Here is an 18,010-nt window from a genome sequence, read left to right as displayed (position 1 = left end):
GTTTTTGTCACTGAGAATTATATTTGTATATGCATATCTGAATTAAAAGTTCCCACCTGGGAATTTGACAGCATTCCAGATGACAACGGTGTTATCCACACTGCAGGAGGCCAGCCAGGCATCATGAGGAGACCATGCCACATCCATGACATCTATTAAAAAAAGTCCTCTCTCTATAAGACAAATTGCACTAGAGCTGCAAATTGGTGGCCAGAGAATCAAAACTGATTTAACCCATTAGAGCAGCCCCTATTTCAGAAATGACGTGCTGTGCACGTTACATGTACACTATCTAATTTGAGACTCAAAGTAAAACTATCATCATTATGGGCCATATGAAGCAAATGAACCAAGGAAATGAAAAGGCAGCCTTCCTTTGACTGAGCCACACTCAGCAGGTGCTGTGTTAAGACACAAACTAATATTTATTCCCTTATATCACATCAAACCATTTATATTATTCCCATATTTCATATCTGATAATAAGATGGTGAATAAAAACCATTAGCTATTTCACCTGCAGAGCCATATTTTCATTGTTCCATTCCCCTCACTGTATTCTTTAGCTAAGACTTATTTTTAACTTGTGAACAGACCATTTAAATAAGCACAATCAAGTTATAATATATGTAGTTCTGTTACCATCTAGCAGTTGATAAAATACATTTTATTTTGCTTTTCACAAAAAGCAATAAATATAGAATCAGATTATAAATTCAGCCATAATAAGATTTTCCATCCTGGTGATTTTCCTTTTATTGAAATTCTATTTTTCCAGTTTCCTCAAATCTTTGTGTCATCTTTAATATGGGACTCAAAAGGAAAAAAGAGACTTAGAAGCAACTTTACTCTTATCTGAGAAACTGTGCCAGGTTGCAACCCATGCTGTATGCTACGGATGCTGAGATCCTTTTACATACTGTTAGCATGTTCCAGCTGGGCTGTCACCATTTCCCCAAGAACACTAACGGCTGGTAGCCCTAGTACACTTATCTCCTTCTCCCCATATTTCACTTCAAGTCTCCCAATCCTTTAGTTAAATAAAAGACAAAGTTATATATTTTATTATCTCAAAATTGGTCACAATGTACTGAAGAGGAAAAAGGGTGGTCTTGTGGTTAAGGCACAGGACAAGTTATCAAGAGATCTATGATAGCTTGTGCTCCCACTGCTCTAAAATCTTAGGGAAATCTTCATTATGGATATTCATTACTTGCAGGTCTGTCTGCTTCTAATTCCAAGCTTTTATATACAGAGAGGAAGGCTAGTCCAGCGGTTAGGGCACTAGCCTAGAATTTAGGAGACCTAGGTTCAAGTCCTGCTCCACCACAGACTTCCTGTGTGACCCTGGGCAAGTCACATAGTCTCTCTGCTCAGTTCCCCATCTATTAAAAATGGAAATTATAGCACTTCCCTACCTCACAAGGGTGTTGTGAGAATCAATTCATTAAAGATTGGGAGGCACTCGCAATTATATGGCTTAAGGGGGGCCATGTAAGTACCTAAGATAGAGAGATATAGAGATATGATGGGCAGGGTGTTTACAGGAATCAGACTCTCCTCTCTGTCCAAAGGACTTTATTTGCTCTTAGCTAAGCAGCAGCTGGAGATACCACAACACAAAATTATTCCAAAACAGATGGAAAAAAAAGACACACTACCACAGTCCACTGTGAAATGCTGATGGAAACCACACAGTCCCACAGGACAATTACAAAATTAACACATGCTCATTGTTTTGTATAACCAATTTTTTATAACTCACTCCAAAATAACATAATGCCACTATTATAAATGGATGACACTGTTTAAGATAATACTAACAATAAAAAGTATTAGCTACACTTTACAGTTGAGCACACTGATTTGCAGAGGTTAAATTACATGCTCTTTGTCACAGAGCAAATCAGTGGTAAAGTCAAGAATAGCATCCAGGAATCCTGACACTTACTCCCTTGTTCTAGCCATTAAACACATTGCCTCCCTGAAACACCCCCCCCACACACCTTTTTCTCCCTCTTTTAAGGCTCCTGACACTTAATGTTACCTCCTCATAACCAGTTTTAATAATTAGTGATTTGCTGTGTACCGAGGAGTTCTGTGAACAAGAAAAGTATCATGTTAGTGAATACAAATATTTTTCAACATGCTCTATTCAGATTTATTCTACACCTTTTCACTTACCCCCTGAATGGCTTCTGAGAATTGAGACACATCTCCACTGCTCTACATTAGCAAGCTTACTACTGGAACCAAACACAGTGCTAGGTCCAATGTACCTAGTTAAAACAGCACCAGAAGAGTTAGTAACAGAAACCACCTCAAAAAGTTACTCTGTGTATTTTAGAACACAATATAGCTGTACGGTACAAGTCTACTTTCTGCTCAGATATTACCACAATGGGGAAGGAGTCAAAAACAGCAATATTATTTTATACAAAAGTGAAACTTATAATACCTTTATAAAGCTGCATAAATATACTCTATACTATTATACTTTCTGAAGCAAGTTGATAATGCTAATATTTAAAATATCTCTTTGAAGAGTCTAACAGTGAATCTGTCCACAAACCCAGGGAGAAAATGGTTCACCAACTACACAGAAGCGAAAACATGCTTATGGAAACAGACTATTACTCAAGACACAGGTTATCAGAACAAACTTCCAATGTCATAGATCTGCAACTGTGGCTTCCTCCCTACATGCTCTTAAGGCAAGGAGCTGGCACTGGGGGAAATTTTGTGAAAATAGACAGAGGAACCTGCTAAAATTAAAATACAAGTTGAAAAGAAAAAACATGCTTACGCAGCTCGTTTCCACACCATGATCAGTTTGTCATCGCCCCCTGAAGCCAAATAAACCCCATTGTTTGACCACCGCACACAGTTCACACAGGCTGGAAAATGGAAGAAAAAAAAAAAGTTTATAAGATGAAAAGCCCAAAAAAATGGTTCCATAATGATAGTAGATTTCATTTTAAGCAGAGTTTGGCAGGAGATGCTTGGAATTTGTTAAATATGCTTATTCCACTCAAAGCAATTACTCTGTCTGCTTCAGATAAATGGATTGGCACTTATCTTCCAATACCAGTTGAATAATTTATCTAAGTTTCAACAACAACCTATTCTGTCTAAAAAAAAACAATTTCACAAAAATATGGTTTAAAGGGGAAAAAGTAGCAGTTGTCTGACTAAGGAAATGGTTTGTGATAAATGAAATTAGATTAATTACAAGTGCAGCCTGGAAACAGTACATTGTCAAGAAAAGCAAGAAGCATTTTATTCAGATAAGCTCATTTCAAACATATGGTACACTGTATCTTAAGCCTAAAATCAATATATTTTATATGGGATCTCTTCTCTGTTCATTCCTTCTCCTGCCCTTCTCTGTGATCCTACGGGTTTTCAAAAATTTGTTCTACGAGTTATTTTGTGGCCCCATCCAAATCAGGTGGAAGAGACTCTCATACAAGAAATCTCCAGATGTATCTGAAGAATTGTCCAAAACATATTCCATAGCTCGACAAGGTTTTCTGCTGAAGATCTAAAAAAGGCATATAGCTGAGGTCTGAGACCCTCTACAGTACGTCACAAATTCTTTACTGCTGAACAGAGATTTACATTTTAAATTACAAACAGATATGCTAATGGATAATTTGCCAAGGCTTAAAGCCTGCAGAGAACCTTCTATGTTACCTAAGTGATTGTCCATCTGACAAAGCATCTTGGGAATATTTTCATTCTTTTCATCTTCCTCTTTGAGGACAGGAGCCATACTCCAGATCACCACCTTCCCAGAATCCTGTCCTAAAAATAAAGAAGAAATCAATATTTTATAGAGAACAAAAGAATTTCTAAGCTCATTTTCAATTTCGTAGAGGATATGGGCTCTCGGATACTGCAGTAATGGGTGCCCTAGAAATCCTTAACACAGATTAAGATATACTTGTAGAGTTCACATTAATTTGCTGTGAACAAAGCATCAAGCAGTGCTTTGCTTTCATTTACCACAAAGCTATTAGGACGATCACATATAATTTTTCAGAAATAGTAAAATAGTTAAAGTCATATAACAGTAATATTGACTGTGTTTTGTCATGAACATTAAAATTAAATTTAAGTTCAAGGAAAGGGTATATGTAAACTATTGTTAGCCAATGTTACATACAATATCAATATTATACAGATCAATATTATACATAATATCATATATTGTATTAATGTTTTGTGTAACTATGAAGTGTATGCTAAGAGAAAATGTACAGTCCATACTCCCAGTATCCTTTGTACTTAGAACAAGTGAGTAGGTAAACTGTGGATGAATCCTCTTCTTGGTACATGTAGATATTGTCAGGGACAAGATGGAGGTCATGTTAAGGCTTGCCAAATTGCACAACGTGCTAAGATACAGAATTATAAGGATGGATAGAACGGAAATATATCAGTGACATTATAAAATGGATATTCTTGTGGATATTTACCCAGCATGAACTCTGTACCCAGGTATAGCTAATATAGGATGCCTGTAAGTTTTGGTGACTTCTGGGAAACTATGTTCAAAACTGATAAGAACTGATAGGTAAATCTTAGGTAATATCGTGAAGGTCATAACCTGCTGTATTTATATCTCAGCTGAAGTTAGCCCATGATTTTGAAGCAGGTTTGAAGATGCTGTGGCGCTTCTATCCAGACTTCTGAGATATTAACATTTGCCTTTCTGCATTGTGCTAATTTATCTTTGATTAATAAACTCTTATTGTGCCAAGTTATCTGACATTTCATTACTCAATAATTGAAACCAAACCCTAACACTACCAACTTTTATTTGTATATATTAATATAGAAAATATTTATATTGTACATAAATATATATTGTTTTTAATTTTAAAAAATTAACCCCAATTTCCATCAGCTGTCAATACAAAGACCAAACTGCACGTTTTACCCCTGTGTAAACAAGATGATTTTTGGCAAGTAATTCTGTTTTGAGTTAAATACCAATATTAGTAGCAGCAGCCAATATGACTACTACAGCTACTATTTCTCCACTGATGCCCAAGAGAACAAGCACATGGGCATGTCAGTAAGTATGAACTTGCCACCCATAAACATGAGTCCCAATTTATTCACTGCAGCATTTTTAAATATGCATGGTCAGGTCATATCTCCAGGGGATAGGTAATTTTCCTAAATGATGAGTTTAGATCAAATGAGAAAAGGGTGGCAAGGGCATGAGATTATCATGGCCCAAAACTCTTTCCTCCATTAGTGTACAAACATACCTTGTCCTCCAGTTGCAAACTTGGTCCCGTCTGGGTGAATATCAACTGAAAATATTGGCTTTCCTGCACACAGAGAAAGAAAAACACTGAGATGACCATATTCCTAAGAATGTAATAATGCCAATTGAACCTCAAATGTTCTGTTTAGTAAAGTAGCAATTTTCTTCTTCTATAAATTCTAGTCCGCATATAAAAAATACAGATGACTAAAAAGCATAAAACATCCAACATAATAATAGAAACTACAGCCTACCAAGATTAAAAACCTCACAGGAATATAGGATCTCTCACATAAAATCAAATCATATCCTGCCTCTGCAGTAGCCTAATGCTTCAAGCGAAGATAACCTCCTCCACAATGCACCTGGCCAATTATGTAAAGCTGTACCTGGGGAAGAAACTTCTTTCTGACCCCATCAACTGATGCCCTGAAGCAAGAGATTTGATTTCCCCCTACTTCTGTTCATGTAACAACAAATATTATTGTTCATATAATCTAGCTCAATTTTAAATCCTGCTGTTAAATATATCTAATCCTGTAATACCCAAAAAATATATTGAGTTATGTACATAGCGTCTATCGCCACAACAACAAAGCACCCCATTGGGATATAAAAGATTAAGAACTAACCAATTCAATCTTAAATATTTCAGCTAAGGTCCCCTAACACATCTCTTTCAAAGATGACACTCCTAGATTTTGCATCCTCTCCCAAGGTCACCCAAATCTCTGGCAGAGCTGGAAACAGAATTTGAGAAACAAACAGCTTGCACTGCCCTACCTGCATCCCTGCTCTAAGCACTAGTTAACCCTCCATGCCACCATTCTGTGAAACAGTTATAATAATCTTTAGAGAGATTTTTTTTTTAAACTTGCACCCTCCCATGAGGCCAATGAAGCCAACAAGGATTAGCTGGAGGAAGTTGAAAAGGAAGTGGACACACTTGAAATTCAAGCAGCAAAATTCAACAAAAACAAACACGAGTCAACAAAGGACTTGCACAGTTGAACAAAATTTCATGCAGCAACTGAAAGATGTCTGAACTTTTTTAAAAACTAGAAATGCTGCCACATGTCAAAATCATCAGCATCCCAGTGGGAAGGAGGGCAATGATGTCATAACCATCTTCATTATATGTTAAGACATAGAAGTGAAAACTAGAGAGACTTACCCATCTTATCTATCTAACGGAGTTATGCTACCACCCATCAACATAGTATTTGAGTGCTTTTCACATAAAAATGATAGCAACAGCAAAGCCCATGGCATGTTTTGTGAAGTTTCTGGTATTGGAGTAAACATGCTGCTTGGGGTAGGTCTGTTTATTTTTGTTTCTTTATGATTATTTGTTCCAGAGTAATTTTTTAATAAATTATATTTTATTCTTATTGAAATGCTGACATGTGATCCCAGTAACATTCTACAGGCAGAGAAGCATAAACCTGACGTACAGTAGGATGGCACCCAACTTGCATTCTTTCCAGATCCAAGTCCCATAAGGCATAAAACACATGAGCTATACTTTAAGAACTGTGGCTCTTTTTCAGACATGCGTGCTTGTGCTTCTGTCTTTTACTCTACCAAACTGCATGCAACATTCAGAGATAACCCATATATTTTGGGAAGCGTAGGCAGCAAACAAACTTGTCAAAAAATTAAACAAAAAACAGATCTTCAAGGCTCAAAGATTAGAGAACTAGGAGACTAAACTATTTAGGCCTTGCCCATATGAGAAAGGTTTAACTTAAGGTGTTAGTTAAACTGGTGCAAACTACTGAATGCTTATTTTGGTTTAAGATTGGCTTATTTCAGTTTAAGGGGCTTGTACCATTTTAAGTAAACAAGTTTAAAAATTGATTAAGATAAAGTGATGTAACTTTCTCATACATACAAATCCCTATTCTATTAAATGTATTGTTAGCAATACTTTGCTTGCCTCTCAAACCTCCATTCCCTTCTCCTCATCTGTCCCCAACTCCCACCCAAACAAAAGATGGACAGATAATAAGAAAATTAGAGTTACAGCCAAAGCAGACAGTGATAAGTTTCTCTGGTTGGCTGTCATGTTTAGATAAAATGAATATGTTATGCATTCTGAATAATTGTGAAATAAGATGTTATACCTCTTCCTTTGCTGATATTACAGACATTAAAATATTTTATATTGTGTCACATAAAATTACCAAATAAAATTGGTTTCTCCTGAGAAGTATATCTGTGAGAGTATGGATGAGTAGAGAAATGATTTATCATGGAAAACTATCAACCTGCAGATTGAAAGAGTGACCAGTTGTGGGCTACAAAGTCTGAAACAGCAGCCTGGGGACACTATTGCCCGTGAAAGGTAATTTTTTCAAACCCAAAGGACAATAGTTTGAACTAAGCATTTTTACTAAAAAAACAGAGGGAACAGCGTACAGTTCTCTCCTTTTCCTCCCCCTGTTCTCCTTGCTACTGCTTAAGCTAATGTTGCCAATTTCCACTTTATCCTTGGAAGCAGGATTTCTTAAGCTGCAACAATAGCAGCCAGTTTCTGTATTCTGGGTTCAGATAAAGTTTTGTTGCCAAAGTTTTATGCAGCTCCATATTTATGCAATGTTCATCCATGTGTTGCCATGTTTTGTGCCATTTTGTTGCCAAATTTTGTGCTGTTCTATGTTTATGCAAAGTATTTAACGAGCTACTTTGCATATATGGAGCAATCTGTATATATCTAAACTGTCTTTTAAAAAATGTGAATTTCTTTCTGATGAAAAGCAGCTGTGGTGTATGAAGCCATCAGCTTATCTACTGGGTAACAGCAGGCTCATCTCTGATTTGGAGTAGGACTTCCCTCTGTGACCAACAGGAATAGTTCAATCTCCACAGCCCATTTAGTGTTGGTGCCTCTGCTGAGTCTGCCAATTAGTGCAAAGCATGATGATGAGTTTGTGATGTGGGAAATGGAACTGAGACCCACCAATCTCATCTCATAGGAACTAAAAATCTGTTAGTTGGGAACAACTTTTAATTCCTACTGAGTTAGCTGGCTTCAGACTGGTTACCTACAGACAAAGGGCTGTAAAGCTCATTAGCGACGTCTAGAGGCATCCAGTCTCCTAATAAGTGCTAATGTTATACTTTCCAGAGTCAGGTTTGATTTCTGGAAAGATGAGTTTATTAAATCGAATTCTAGTCTTTATGGACTTTACATAGGCATATAGGCAAGCAGCAGACATCACCACCGATTTGGTCAATGTAATATACCCTCTCCAAACACATGCACATCATACATCATATGAAAACTTATTAGGTCTACTTTAAGATGAGATATGAGGTGGAACTGGCAAGTGGAGCTCTTACCACAGAAAGGGGGATAAACAATGACACCATCAACAAGTTAAATGACCACTTTGAAATATAAGCATTCATTTCTTTTAGTTTAATGACTATGTATTATTCTAAGACATGAAACTGTATTTCTTTGTGACCTCAAACCATCACAACAACAATCTAAAGGGTAAAACAAAATAATAAATGTGTACAGGTGTCAGTGAAATGTAATAGCTCTGATGACATTTCTAGCTAACATCATCATCATCTTGTTCATCATTACAATTTCTGTTGACAGCATGTGTGTTACCACAGTCTTCATTGCCTCGGCACATACACAGTTCTGTGCAAGGAAGATTGTTCTCACTACAAACAGTTGATTGTGCAGCAACCCTTACTGGTACAGGCACAAATAAGGTCTTGTAGAAGCTCAGATGCCACTGGGCTCTTGAAGAATAGAGGAAGTAGGTCATCATCTACATTTTTCCATTCATGTTGCAATGATGATCCAACATCTGGTTTATCTATGTGCAAAGATGTCCAAATCTTTGTTTGCCAAGATGCTCTTTTGATATGCTCTTCAAAACTGCCCTCACATGGTGGGAGTTTGGCCAGCGACTTGTCCTTTTTGATGGCTAGATAGAGGCACAAGCAATTCAGGTCTCTTTGGGTTTCCTTTTTCTTCTCTCTCTGATCACACAGCACTGCTACCAACATCCTTGCTACAGAAATTGCAGCTCTCCCTTACTCTCTCCCAATTTAGGAAGATCTCTGAAGCATTAACTCCCTTTGTTTTGACAACATTAAACCCAGATTTTTTCCCAATACCAAATAGGGCTGACACAGAGTCACACTATGTTAATGCATATACAGCAGGATTTTACAGAAGTCAGGAGTGAGTGTGTCACAAGTTGCATGCACAGGTTTGAAGTGATGCTTGTCAGTTATGCTAGTAACAGTGCCTGCTTCAATCCATTTTATCTGTGTGTTCCATTTTTGGAAAGCAGAGAACAGCAAGGACCAAAATATCTCTATGAGGTGATCTAATGACCATCATTCTTTTGACACCAAGTGATACAAAAGCCATATTGGAACATGCAGCAGCAGCATATTTAACCATATATTCACAACAGAATTTTACAAGTGACTGTTTGTTAGATGCCACATTTAGAAATTTTTTCCATGGAGGCACAAGGCATCCACCAATCACCTGGTGTTTCTTGCATCCAACCTTAGACCCTGTCCGGCACTGTCTTTCTGCAGTTTTCACAGAATTACTGTTGTCGTATCTGTCAGTCTTCATTTATAGAATTAACTCTGTCAAATCCCTTTAGGACCTCCATCAAATACACAGCAACCAATTCTCTGAAAGCGTGGAATTTGTCTCCAGCTGTTATTTGTATGATAGCCATGGCATCTCTGAGTACACTGTGGTTTCTTTGTTACATGCTCTTAGCTCATGGATTTTTTCATCTTGAGTTTCCAGCTGATGCCCTAAATCAGCTTTATATGTTCTTCTCATTGTTCCTTCAGCATGGAAGAGGAACACAGAGGCAATTCCTAGTGGGTGACTAAGAACAGTTGCCATTGAAACATCATTTCTGCACCTTCCCAAGCATCTGTTGAAAACAATTTCTGGACTGGTAGCTGCTGTGATTGTCGCTCAGTTGACAGACTTAAATTTGGTCTTCTTGGCCATGTTAGTAAATATTTTGATGCCAGATTTCTTGACTGGGCTAAAGAGCTAGGTGTCCCATCAGAATCAAGTGCACCTCTCACAAATCTCTCCATTTGTTCTTCACCAATATCTTCTATTTTCAGCAAGGACTACTGTACAACTGATATTACATGCAGGCCATGTTGATAAGCACTTATGAATGTGATTTAGGGTCAAATGGGATGGTCCTACTGTTGATGCTATACTGTTGGTAAGAGCTGTAACATGCTCCTCTTCCTCTTCAGTCCAGGGGTAAAGACTTGTGAGGAAATCTGATGCATTTCTATAGGAATCATAAATACATTAAAGTTTAGCTCTAGTCAGTTCAATAAAGTAAAACCCTGATATAGAAAAAAGTGGTTGTGCTTTGCACTGCCATGTGGAAGATCTAAGTTTGATTCCTTTTATTTGTATTATCATAGCACCTAGGATCCCTTGTTGTAGGATACAACTCCACCGTGTTAGGTACGTAAAAACAATAATAAAAGATGCTCCTTGCCTCAAAGAGCTTACAAACTAAGTATAGCAGAAAGGGCAATAGATGAAGACAGACAAGGAGTACAAGGAAACAATTAGACAAAATTGGTCAACATGATATGCAGTGGTCTCTCTTACCTGTAGCTTAAGTTATCTAGGGTTTTTTTTAGGCATCATGGAAAAGGAGAGTTTTGAAGAGGGATCTGAAGGAGGATAATGAGTTAATTTTGCAGATGGTTATCAGGAGCTCTTCCCAAGCATGAAGGGCAGCATGAGACAAAACATGAAGGTGCTTGTTTGATAATCAAACAGTCAGTGAATGGAGGCTGGCACCCACAAATCAGAGATGAGAGTCAATAACTCAATAGTGAATGAGAGATGATAGGTAGGGTGGGAAGAGCCCTTGAAAGTGAAAACGAGTATCTTATGTTTGATACAATAGAGAATCAGAGAAATTTAAAGAGAGGGGCAACATGGTCAAAGTGATGGGCTAGAAAAATTATCTTTGCAGCAGTATTCTGAATGCAAACAAGCAAGGCAAGATTGAATTTATCAAGGTCAGAGAGAAAGATGTTGCAGTAATTGAGATGAGGAGACCATGGACAAGAGATGTAGCAGTATGAATGGATAGAAAAGGCCATATCTTAGAAATGCTATGCAAAAAGACGCTGCAAGATTTGGACAAGTGAGGACGTCTCTGGATGTGAGGACCTAGAGAAAAGTCCTAGTTGAAGATGATGCCCAGATTATAGGCCTGCATGACAGGCCAGGATATTAGTGTTGTCCACAGTGACTGAGAAAGAAGGTAGCAGGAAGGGATTTGAGGAAGAAAGATATTATGAGCTCTGTTTTAGGCATATTGAACTTGCGCTGACAGCTAGACATCCACAAGGAGATATTAGAGAGGCAGGCTGAGATTTTAGGGAGATAGGTCTAGAATAGAAGGGTAGATCCCTGCGTTGTCAGCACAGAGATGATAGTTGAATCTGTGTTTGAGGATAAGATTACCCAGAGGTAAAATATAAATGGAGAAGAGAAGGGGATCAAGGACAGAGTCCTGCAAAACCCCTAGAATGTTAACTAATATTAAACATTAACTAATATTTGTATTGCATCGTTATAAGCAGCTCAGGCTTCTTACAATGCAGTCATTGAATGACACCATTTCACTATCCAGTGTGAAAATATCCTCCAAAGGACATGCTGAAGGATCAGTTAGAGAGGGAGAAGATTCCTGGTCTCTTGCTTCCCCAGCAACTGCTGTGGAAGGAGCTCTTCTGATGGTGGGGAGGCAAAGGGTGAAAATGGTCTCACTTCAGGTTTCTGATCTATACAGCAGAAACAATTTATGCCCCCATCCGACAAACATCGATGCATGTGAGTAGTCCCATTTGTTTGCAGGATCAGGATCTTAAGGTTAAATGTAGCTCATAAGAGTTAGGTTAGTATTACAAATGTAACAGAATTTTTTAAAAGGAAACGAAGACAAGTATCTCAAATTATAATGCTTTCACTTTCTTTCTGACCAATGTGGCCTTTCATTTAGAGGATATGTTTGCTCAGTAATTAACTGTTTCAAGATCAAAGTAAATATTTTTAATGCACACTGATCAAAAGTTCTCTTTATATTGAGGCTACACTCATATTTAATTGTACCATCATTTCCATTTACTTCAGGGGACTACTCACAGTAACGAAGTTACATAAGAATGGCCATATTGGGTCAGACCAATGGACCATCTAGACCAGTCTTCTGACAGTGGCTGGTGCTAGATACTTTAGAGGGAATGAACAGAACAGGGCAATTATCAAATGATCCATCTCCTGTTGTCCAGTTCCAGCTTCTGGCAGTCAGAAGTTTAGGGACACTCAGAGCATGGGGCTGCATACCTGATCATCTTGGCTAATAGCTACTAATGGACCTATCCCCCATTAACATATCTAATTCTTTTTTGAACCCAGTTATACTTTTGGCCTTCACAACTTTCCCTGGCAATGAATTCCATGGGGTGACTGTGCATCATGTGAAGTACTACCTTATGTTTGTTTGAAACTTACTGACTATTAATTTCATTGGGTGACCCCCTAAGTTCTTGTGTTATGTGAAGGGGTAAATAACACTACCTTATTCACTTTCTCTACATTATTCACGATTTTACAGACCTTTATCATTTTCTCCCTTAGTAATTTATTTTTTAAGATGAACAGTCCCAGTCTTCTTAATCTCTCCCCATATGAAAGCTATTCCATACCCTTAATCATTTCCATTGTCCTTCACTGTACTTTTTCAAGATGGGGCACCCAGAACTGCATACAGTATTCAAGGTGGGGGCAAACCATGGATTTATATAGTAGCATTACGATATATTCTGTCTAATTATTTATCCCTTTCCTAATGGTTGCTAATATTCTGCTAGCTTTTTTGACTGCCCCCTGCACATTGAGCAGATGTTTTCAGATAATTATCCATGATGACTCCAAGATCTCTTTCTTGAGCCATGATAACTAATTTAGTCCCCATCATTTTGTATGTATATTTAGAATGATGTTTCCAATGTGCATTACTTTGCATTTACCAACAGTGAACTTCATCTGCATTTTGTTGCCCAGTCACCCAGTTTTGTGAGATCTCTTTGTAACTCTGCAGTCTGCTTTGGACTTAATGATCTTGAGTAATTTTGTATCATCTGAAAACTTCACCACCTCATTGTTTACTCCATTTTCCAGATCATTTCTGAAAATGTTGAACCACCCTATTCCCAGTACGGTTCTTTGGGGCACCCCACTATTTCTCTCTCTCCACTCTGAAAACTGATAATTTATTCCTACCCTTTATTTCCTGTCTTTTAATGACTTACTGATCCATGAGAGGACCTTCCCTCTTATCCCACGAGAGCTTACTTTGCTTAAGAGCCTTTGGTGAGGGACCTTATCAAAGGCTTTCTGAGAGTCTAAGTACACTATGTCCACTGGATCATCCTTCTCCATGTCTTTCTTGCCCCCCCTCAAAGAATTCTAGTAGATTGGTGACTCATGATTTCCCCTTACAAAAACTGTGTTGACTCCTCCCCAACGTATTTTGTTCATCTATGGGTCTGATAATTCTCATTTTTACTATAGCTTCAACCAATTTGCCTGGTACTGAAGTTGGACTTACTGACCTGTAATTGCCAGGATTACCTCTGGAGCCTTTTTTTTTTTTTTAAAAATCAGCATTACTTTAGATATCTGCCAGTTATCAAAAGGCTGATTTAAGCAATAGGTTATATATCACAGTAGCAGTACTGAAATTTGGTATCTGAGTTCCTTCAGAATTCTTGGGTAAATATCTTCTGGTCCTGGTGACTTATTACTGTTTAATTTATCAATTTGTTCCCAAATCTCCTCTACTGATGCCTCAATCTGGAGCAGTCCCTCAGACACGTGACCTAAAAAGAACAGCTCACGTGTGGGAATCTCTCTCACATCCTCTAAAGTGAAGACCAATGCAAAGAATATGTATACCCCCCCAAACACACCCAATTTGGGGCATACATATAGTTTGGGCCTCTGCTATGGGGATGTTTAAAAAGCTTTCTTGCAGCTTGCAGGCATTTTAATCTTGTGACTGTTCCTTTTAGTTTCTGTTTAACTAGCCTCTTCCTTTTTGTGTACTTCCCTTTTTTGAAGTTAAATGCTACTGTGGTGGTTTCTTTGTTATTTCTTCTCCAATAGGATGTTAAATTTAATTACATTATGGTTGCTATTACCAAGTGGTTCAGTTATAGTCACCTCTTGAATTAGATCCTGTGTGCAACTTGAGACTAAATCAAGAATTGCCTCTCCCTTTGTAGGTTACAGGACTAGTTGCTCCAAAAAGCAGTCATTAATGGTGTCTAGAAACGTTCTCTCTGCATCCCATCCTGAGAGGACATGTTCCCAGTCAATATGGGGATAGTTGAAATCCCCCAGTATTATTGGGTTTTCTATTTTTGTAGCCTCTCCAATCTTCCTGGGCATTTCACCATCGCCATCCTAGTCAGGTGGTCAGTAATATATTCCTACTGCTAGACTCTTATTATTGAAGCCTGGAATAGCCATCCAAGTTAAGTATGTGTGTAAGTGCTTGCAGGATCAAGGTAAAAATTAATCACAAAACCTGCAATCTGACTACAATTTTGTGCTAATTTAGTTAAAAGACCAGAAGAGCTCTGTGTAGCTCAAAAGCTCATCTCTCTCACCAACAGTGGCCCAATAAAAAGTTGGCCCAATAAAAGGTATTAACTCATCTACCTTGCCTCTCTAATAAACCATACAGTAAACCAGCTTTAAGATCACCAAATCTGTCCAATCTGAATAAATACCCAGTTTACTCTGGATAGCAGTCATCTGGAAGAAATTAGTTCAAGTTATTAAAAGTTTATCCTATAGTGTAAATTGCACTGTCAAAATAAAGATATGTGCAGAACAAATTACAAAAAAGTATCAGTACATGGGCAGAGCCTGAACGTGTCAAATTAACTCTTCACATGACCAATACTTGTTCCACTCACTATAAAATCACAGTGACAATTCAGGCACTAAGTTGTTTGTTTGTTACTGAATGTAGGACATTTTTTTAAAATAAAACACTGTCACTGATAATACTCTGCACATTTAAAAAAATAGGTTTGTAAGAAACTACAACATTCCTCTGCAAGTGTACATTAGTTTCTCTCTCTCTAAACACTTTCTTTTTGAAGATCAAGATATATCATAACTCACAAACCACTATGATACGTAATTACAGAAGTGGCAGACAAGACAGTATAAAAGCAGAGACTTCTTAATCTTAGTATGTGATCTGATGCTACTGTTCAAATGCACATTCATTCTGAAAAATATATAGTGTTTGTAGTAGTATATCAGGATAATATACTTCCACAATTATATACTATGGAGTGAATTACAGGTGGTATAATGGACTACTGCAGCAGCTCATCGCATCTGGAGACATTAATATACAAAATAACTTATTAAAACAACAATTATTTTGGTGGCCTCAGGTTAGTACCCATTTTTGCAGAACGTCCATACATTCCAGCACAAGGCCCAGAATGGAATAGAAATGTGTGGAAGTCTGCATATCTCTTGCACACTAATTCAAAGTAAGCTGCTACTCTTCACTTTCATAAGCACTAATTAACTAATATTTGTATTACACAGTTATAAGCAGCTCAGGCTTCTTACAATGCAGTCATTGAATGACACCATTTCACTATCCAGTGTGAAAGCCAAGAAATCCACACTTAGCTGCCTTTATATTCTTTTCATTGGGTCAAATGTTTCCCTGAATGTAAACTGCCACTATGATTGTCAAACAAAATAGAGCTCTGCCCAGTGCATTCTGTATATATGAGACACCATTCGCCCAATGGTCCTCACATTTTATTTACTTTTCACACATCATTGTGTTCTTTACAGGACAGTTCACAGATCTCCTGGCAGACGCTTTTCTGAAGCAGAGTTGCAAACCAAAGTCCGTGTTTTGGAAACTATGTTTCTTTAGCAAACAGTTGTATTTTCATTCCATTTAGTTTAGTAAACTATCTGCATGGTGTTTCTCTGAGCCTCCCAATACATAAAAATCCACAATAAGCCACGAAAAGCAAATTTCCAGACGCGTTTAGCGTGTTAAGGAATGTATCATTATCTTGTTAGTTTGCAAACAAGTTATACCACATCTCTTCATATCTGCTACAGTGTTGCTCTTGTTAAAACCAGACCTGGTAGGGCTCAGTTTACTCTCAGTAAGCCACGTTTCATTAGCTTTAGAGGGAAAGCAAAATCACAAACCCCACGGGCAGTTCGGTAGGTGCAAAAGGCTCGTAAACGTTTAACTTCAATTATGGGTAACAAAGTAGCTTCAAAGTCAGCAACTTTCATCTTTTCCAATGTGCCCAGCGCATTGATCTTTGGACACGTACACCCTCACGAGCACGGTCTGGCCTGACCCAAAAACAACAGCTCCCATTACAATAGCTTCCCCCTCCACACCAAACCGTCCTCCCTCCCGAACGCAAGTGCCAATGTCCTCCGATGAGCGAGTCCCGGCCGCCCCCCGCGGGGAGGGCACTGGGGCTGGGGTCCGGCAGGCAGCGAGAGGCGCTGCTGCTTCGGGACATGCGTGAGATCCCTGCAGCAGGTTCACGGCGAAGTTCACGCGTGCAGAGCCCCGCGGGCAGGCCGGGCAGCAGCTTGAGGCGCTGCGGACGGCTGGGAGCGGGGTCTCCCCGCTACGTCCATCCCCACAGACCCCCCCAACCCCAGCCCAGCCCAGCGCACACCCACCGGACCCGGCCTTGGGGCGGCGCCGCCTCGCCCTAGCCCCGGACACCCCGGGCCCTGCGGCCCCGCACTCACCATTGTGATTGACCCAGGTTGGCTTCAGGAGCTTCATTGTGCCCCTGCCCGGGGCCCCCGCCGGCCCGTGCCCCCGGGACCCCCCCGGCCGGGCTTCGGGCTGCTCCGAGAGGCGGCGGCGGCTCGGCTCAGCGGCAGCCAGCAGCCATGGGCTCGCCCCGCTCCTGCTCTGCGCGCTGCCCGGCCCCTGCCCCGGCCGGAGCCGCCTCAGCGCCGCTCCATCTCCCGGCCCCGGCCCTGCCCCAGCCACCTCCTCCCGGCCGCATCCCCCGCTCGGCTCCCAGCGGCTCCCCGGCAACGCCGGAAGTCAGCGCCGGGCAACCGCCTAAGCAGCCCGGCGGGAAACAGCCGCCCCGAGCCCCTGAGCTCGCCCGCAGAGGGCGGGAGAAGCGAGCGCCCCCGACCGCCGGTGGCCCGTGGAGCCAGGGGTCGGGTCGGGCTGGGCCGGGCAGGGCAGGGCAGGGCGGAGTGAGTGACCCTGCCTCCGCTGGCGGCCGGAAGCTTAGCTCTCAGCCCAGTGACAGTGAGCGCCTTCCTGGAGCCCCCCCGGCAGAGATGGGGCGGGTCTGGGTTGACGGACCCCACTCCCTCCCCAGGCATAGATGAGGGAAGGTCTGAGTTGAGTTTAACACCCCGCACAGAAGGGGGGAAAGATGTGTTCAGTTACACCTCCTCCCCCTCCCCAACCCCCCCGTGGGAGAAGGTGTGGATTGATTGATACACACCCACAGAAAGGGGGGAAGATCTGGATCGAGTGACCCACCCCTGGGCAGAGGTGGGCTGTGGGGAGGTACTCCGGGTTGAGCGACTCCCCGGGCTGAGATGGTGGAGGATCTGGG

The 18,010-nt window shown here is 40.1% G+C and overlaps 1 protein-coding gene across 3 annotated transcripts in view; it reads right to left on the bottom strand.

Moving 5' to 3' along the window:
• Positions 1–17,515, bottom strand: part of HIRA (histone cell cycle regulator) — a 51,936-nt gene extending 34,421 nt beyond the window's left edge. The window contains exons 1-6 of one of the 3 annotated variants that reach the window (XM_067539870.1): positions 17,172–17,515; positions 5,283–5,345; positions 3,697–3,807; positions 2,807–2,897; positions 2,185–2,279; positions 57–152 (exon numbers count right to left, since the gene is read on the bottom strand). In XM_067539870.1, the coding sequence (XP_067395971.1) occupies positions 57–152; positions 2,185–2,279; positions 2,807–2,897; positions 3,697–3,807; positions 5,283–5,345; positions 17,172–17,208 (493 nt within the window). In that variant the 5' untranslated portion in view covers positions 17,209–17,515. Of the gene's footprint in view, positions 1–56; positions 153–2,006; positions 2,031–2,184; positions 2,280–2,806; positions 2,898–3,696; positions 3,808–5,282; positions 5,346–17,171 lie in introns of those variants that run through there. The other 2 variants (XM_067539871.1, XM_067539872.1) reach the window with 2 other exon arrangements.
• Between the last annotated feature and the right edge of the window lie 495 nt (positions 17,516–18,010).

Source organism: Emydura macquarii, unplaced genomic scaffold (genome assembly GCF_026122565.2).
Source record: "Emydura macquarii macquarii isolate MOO-44397 ecotype Brisbane River unplaced genomic scaffold, CSIRO-AGI_Emac_v2 contig_554, whole genome shotgun sequence".
Lineage (NCBI taxonomy): Eukaryota > Metazoa > Chordata > Testudines > Chelidae > Emydura > Emydura macquarii.
The sequence above is the reverse complement of the archived record's forward strand: the minus strand, read 5'-3'. Positions and strand labels throughout refer to the sequence as shown.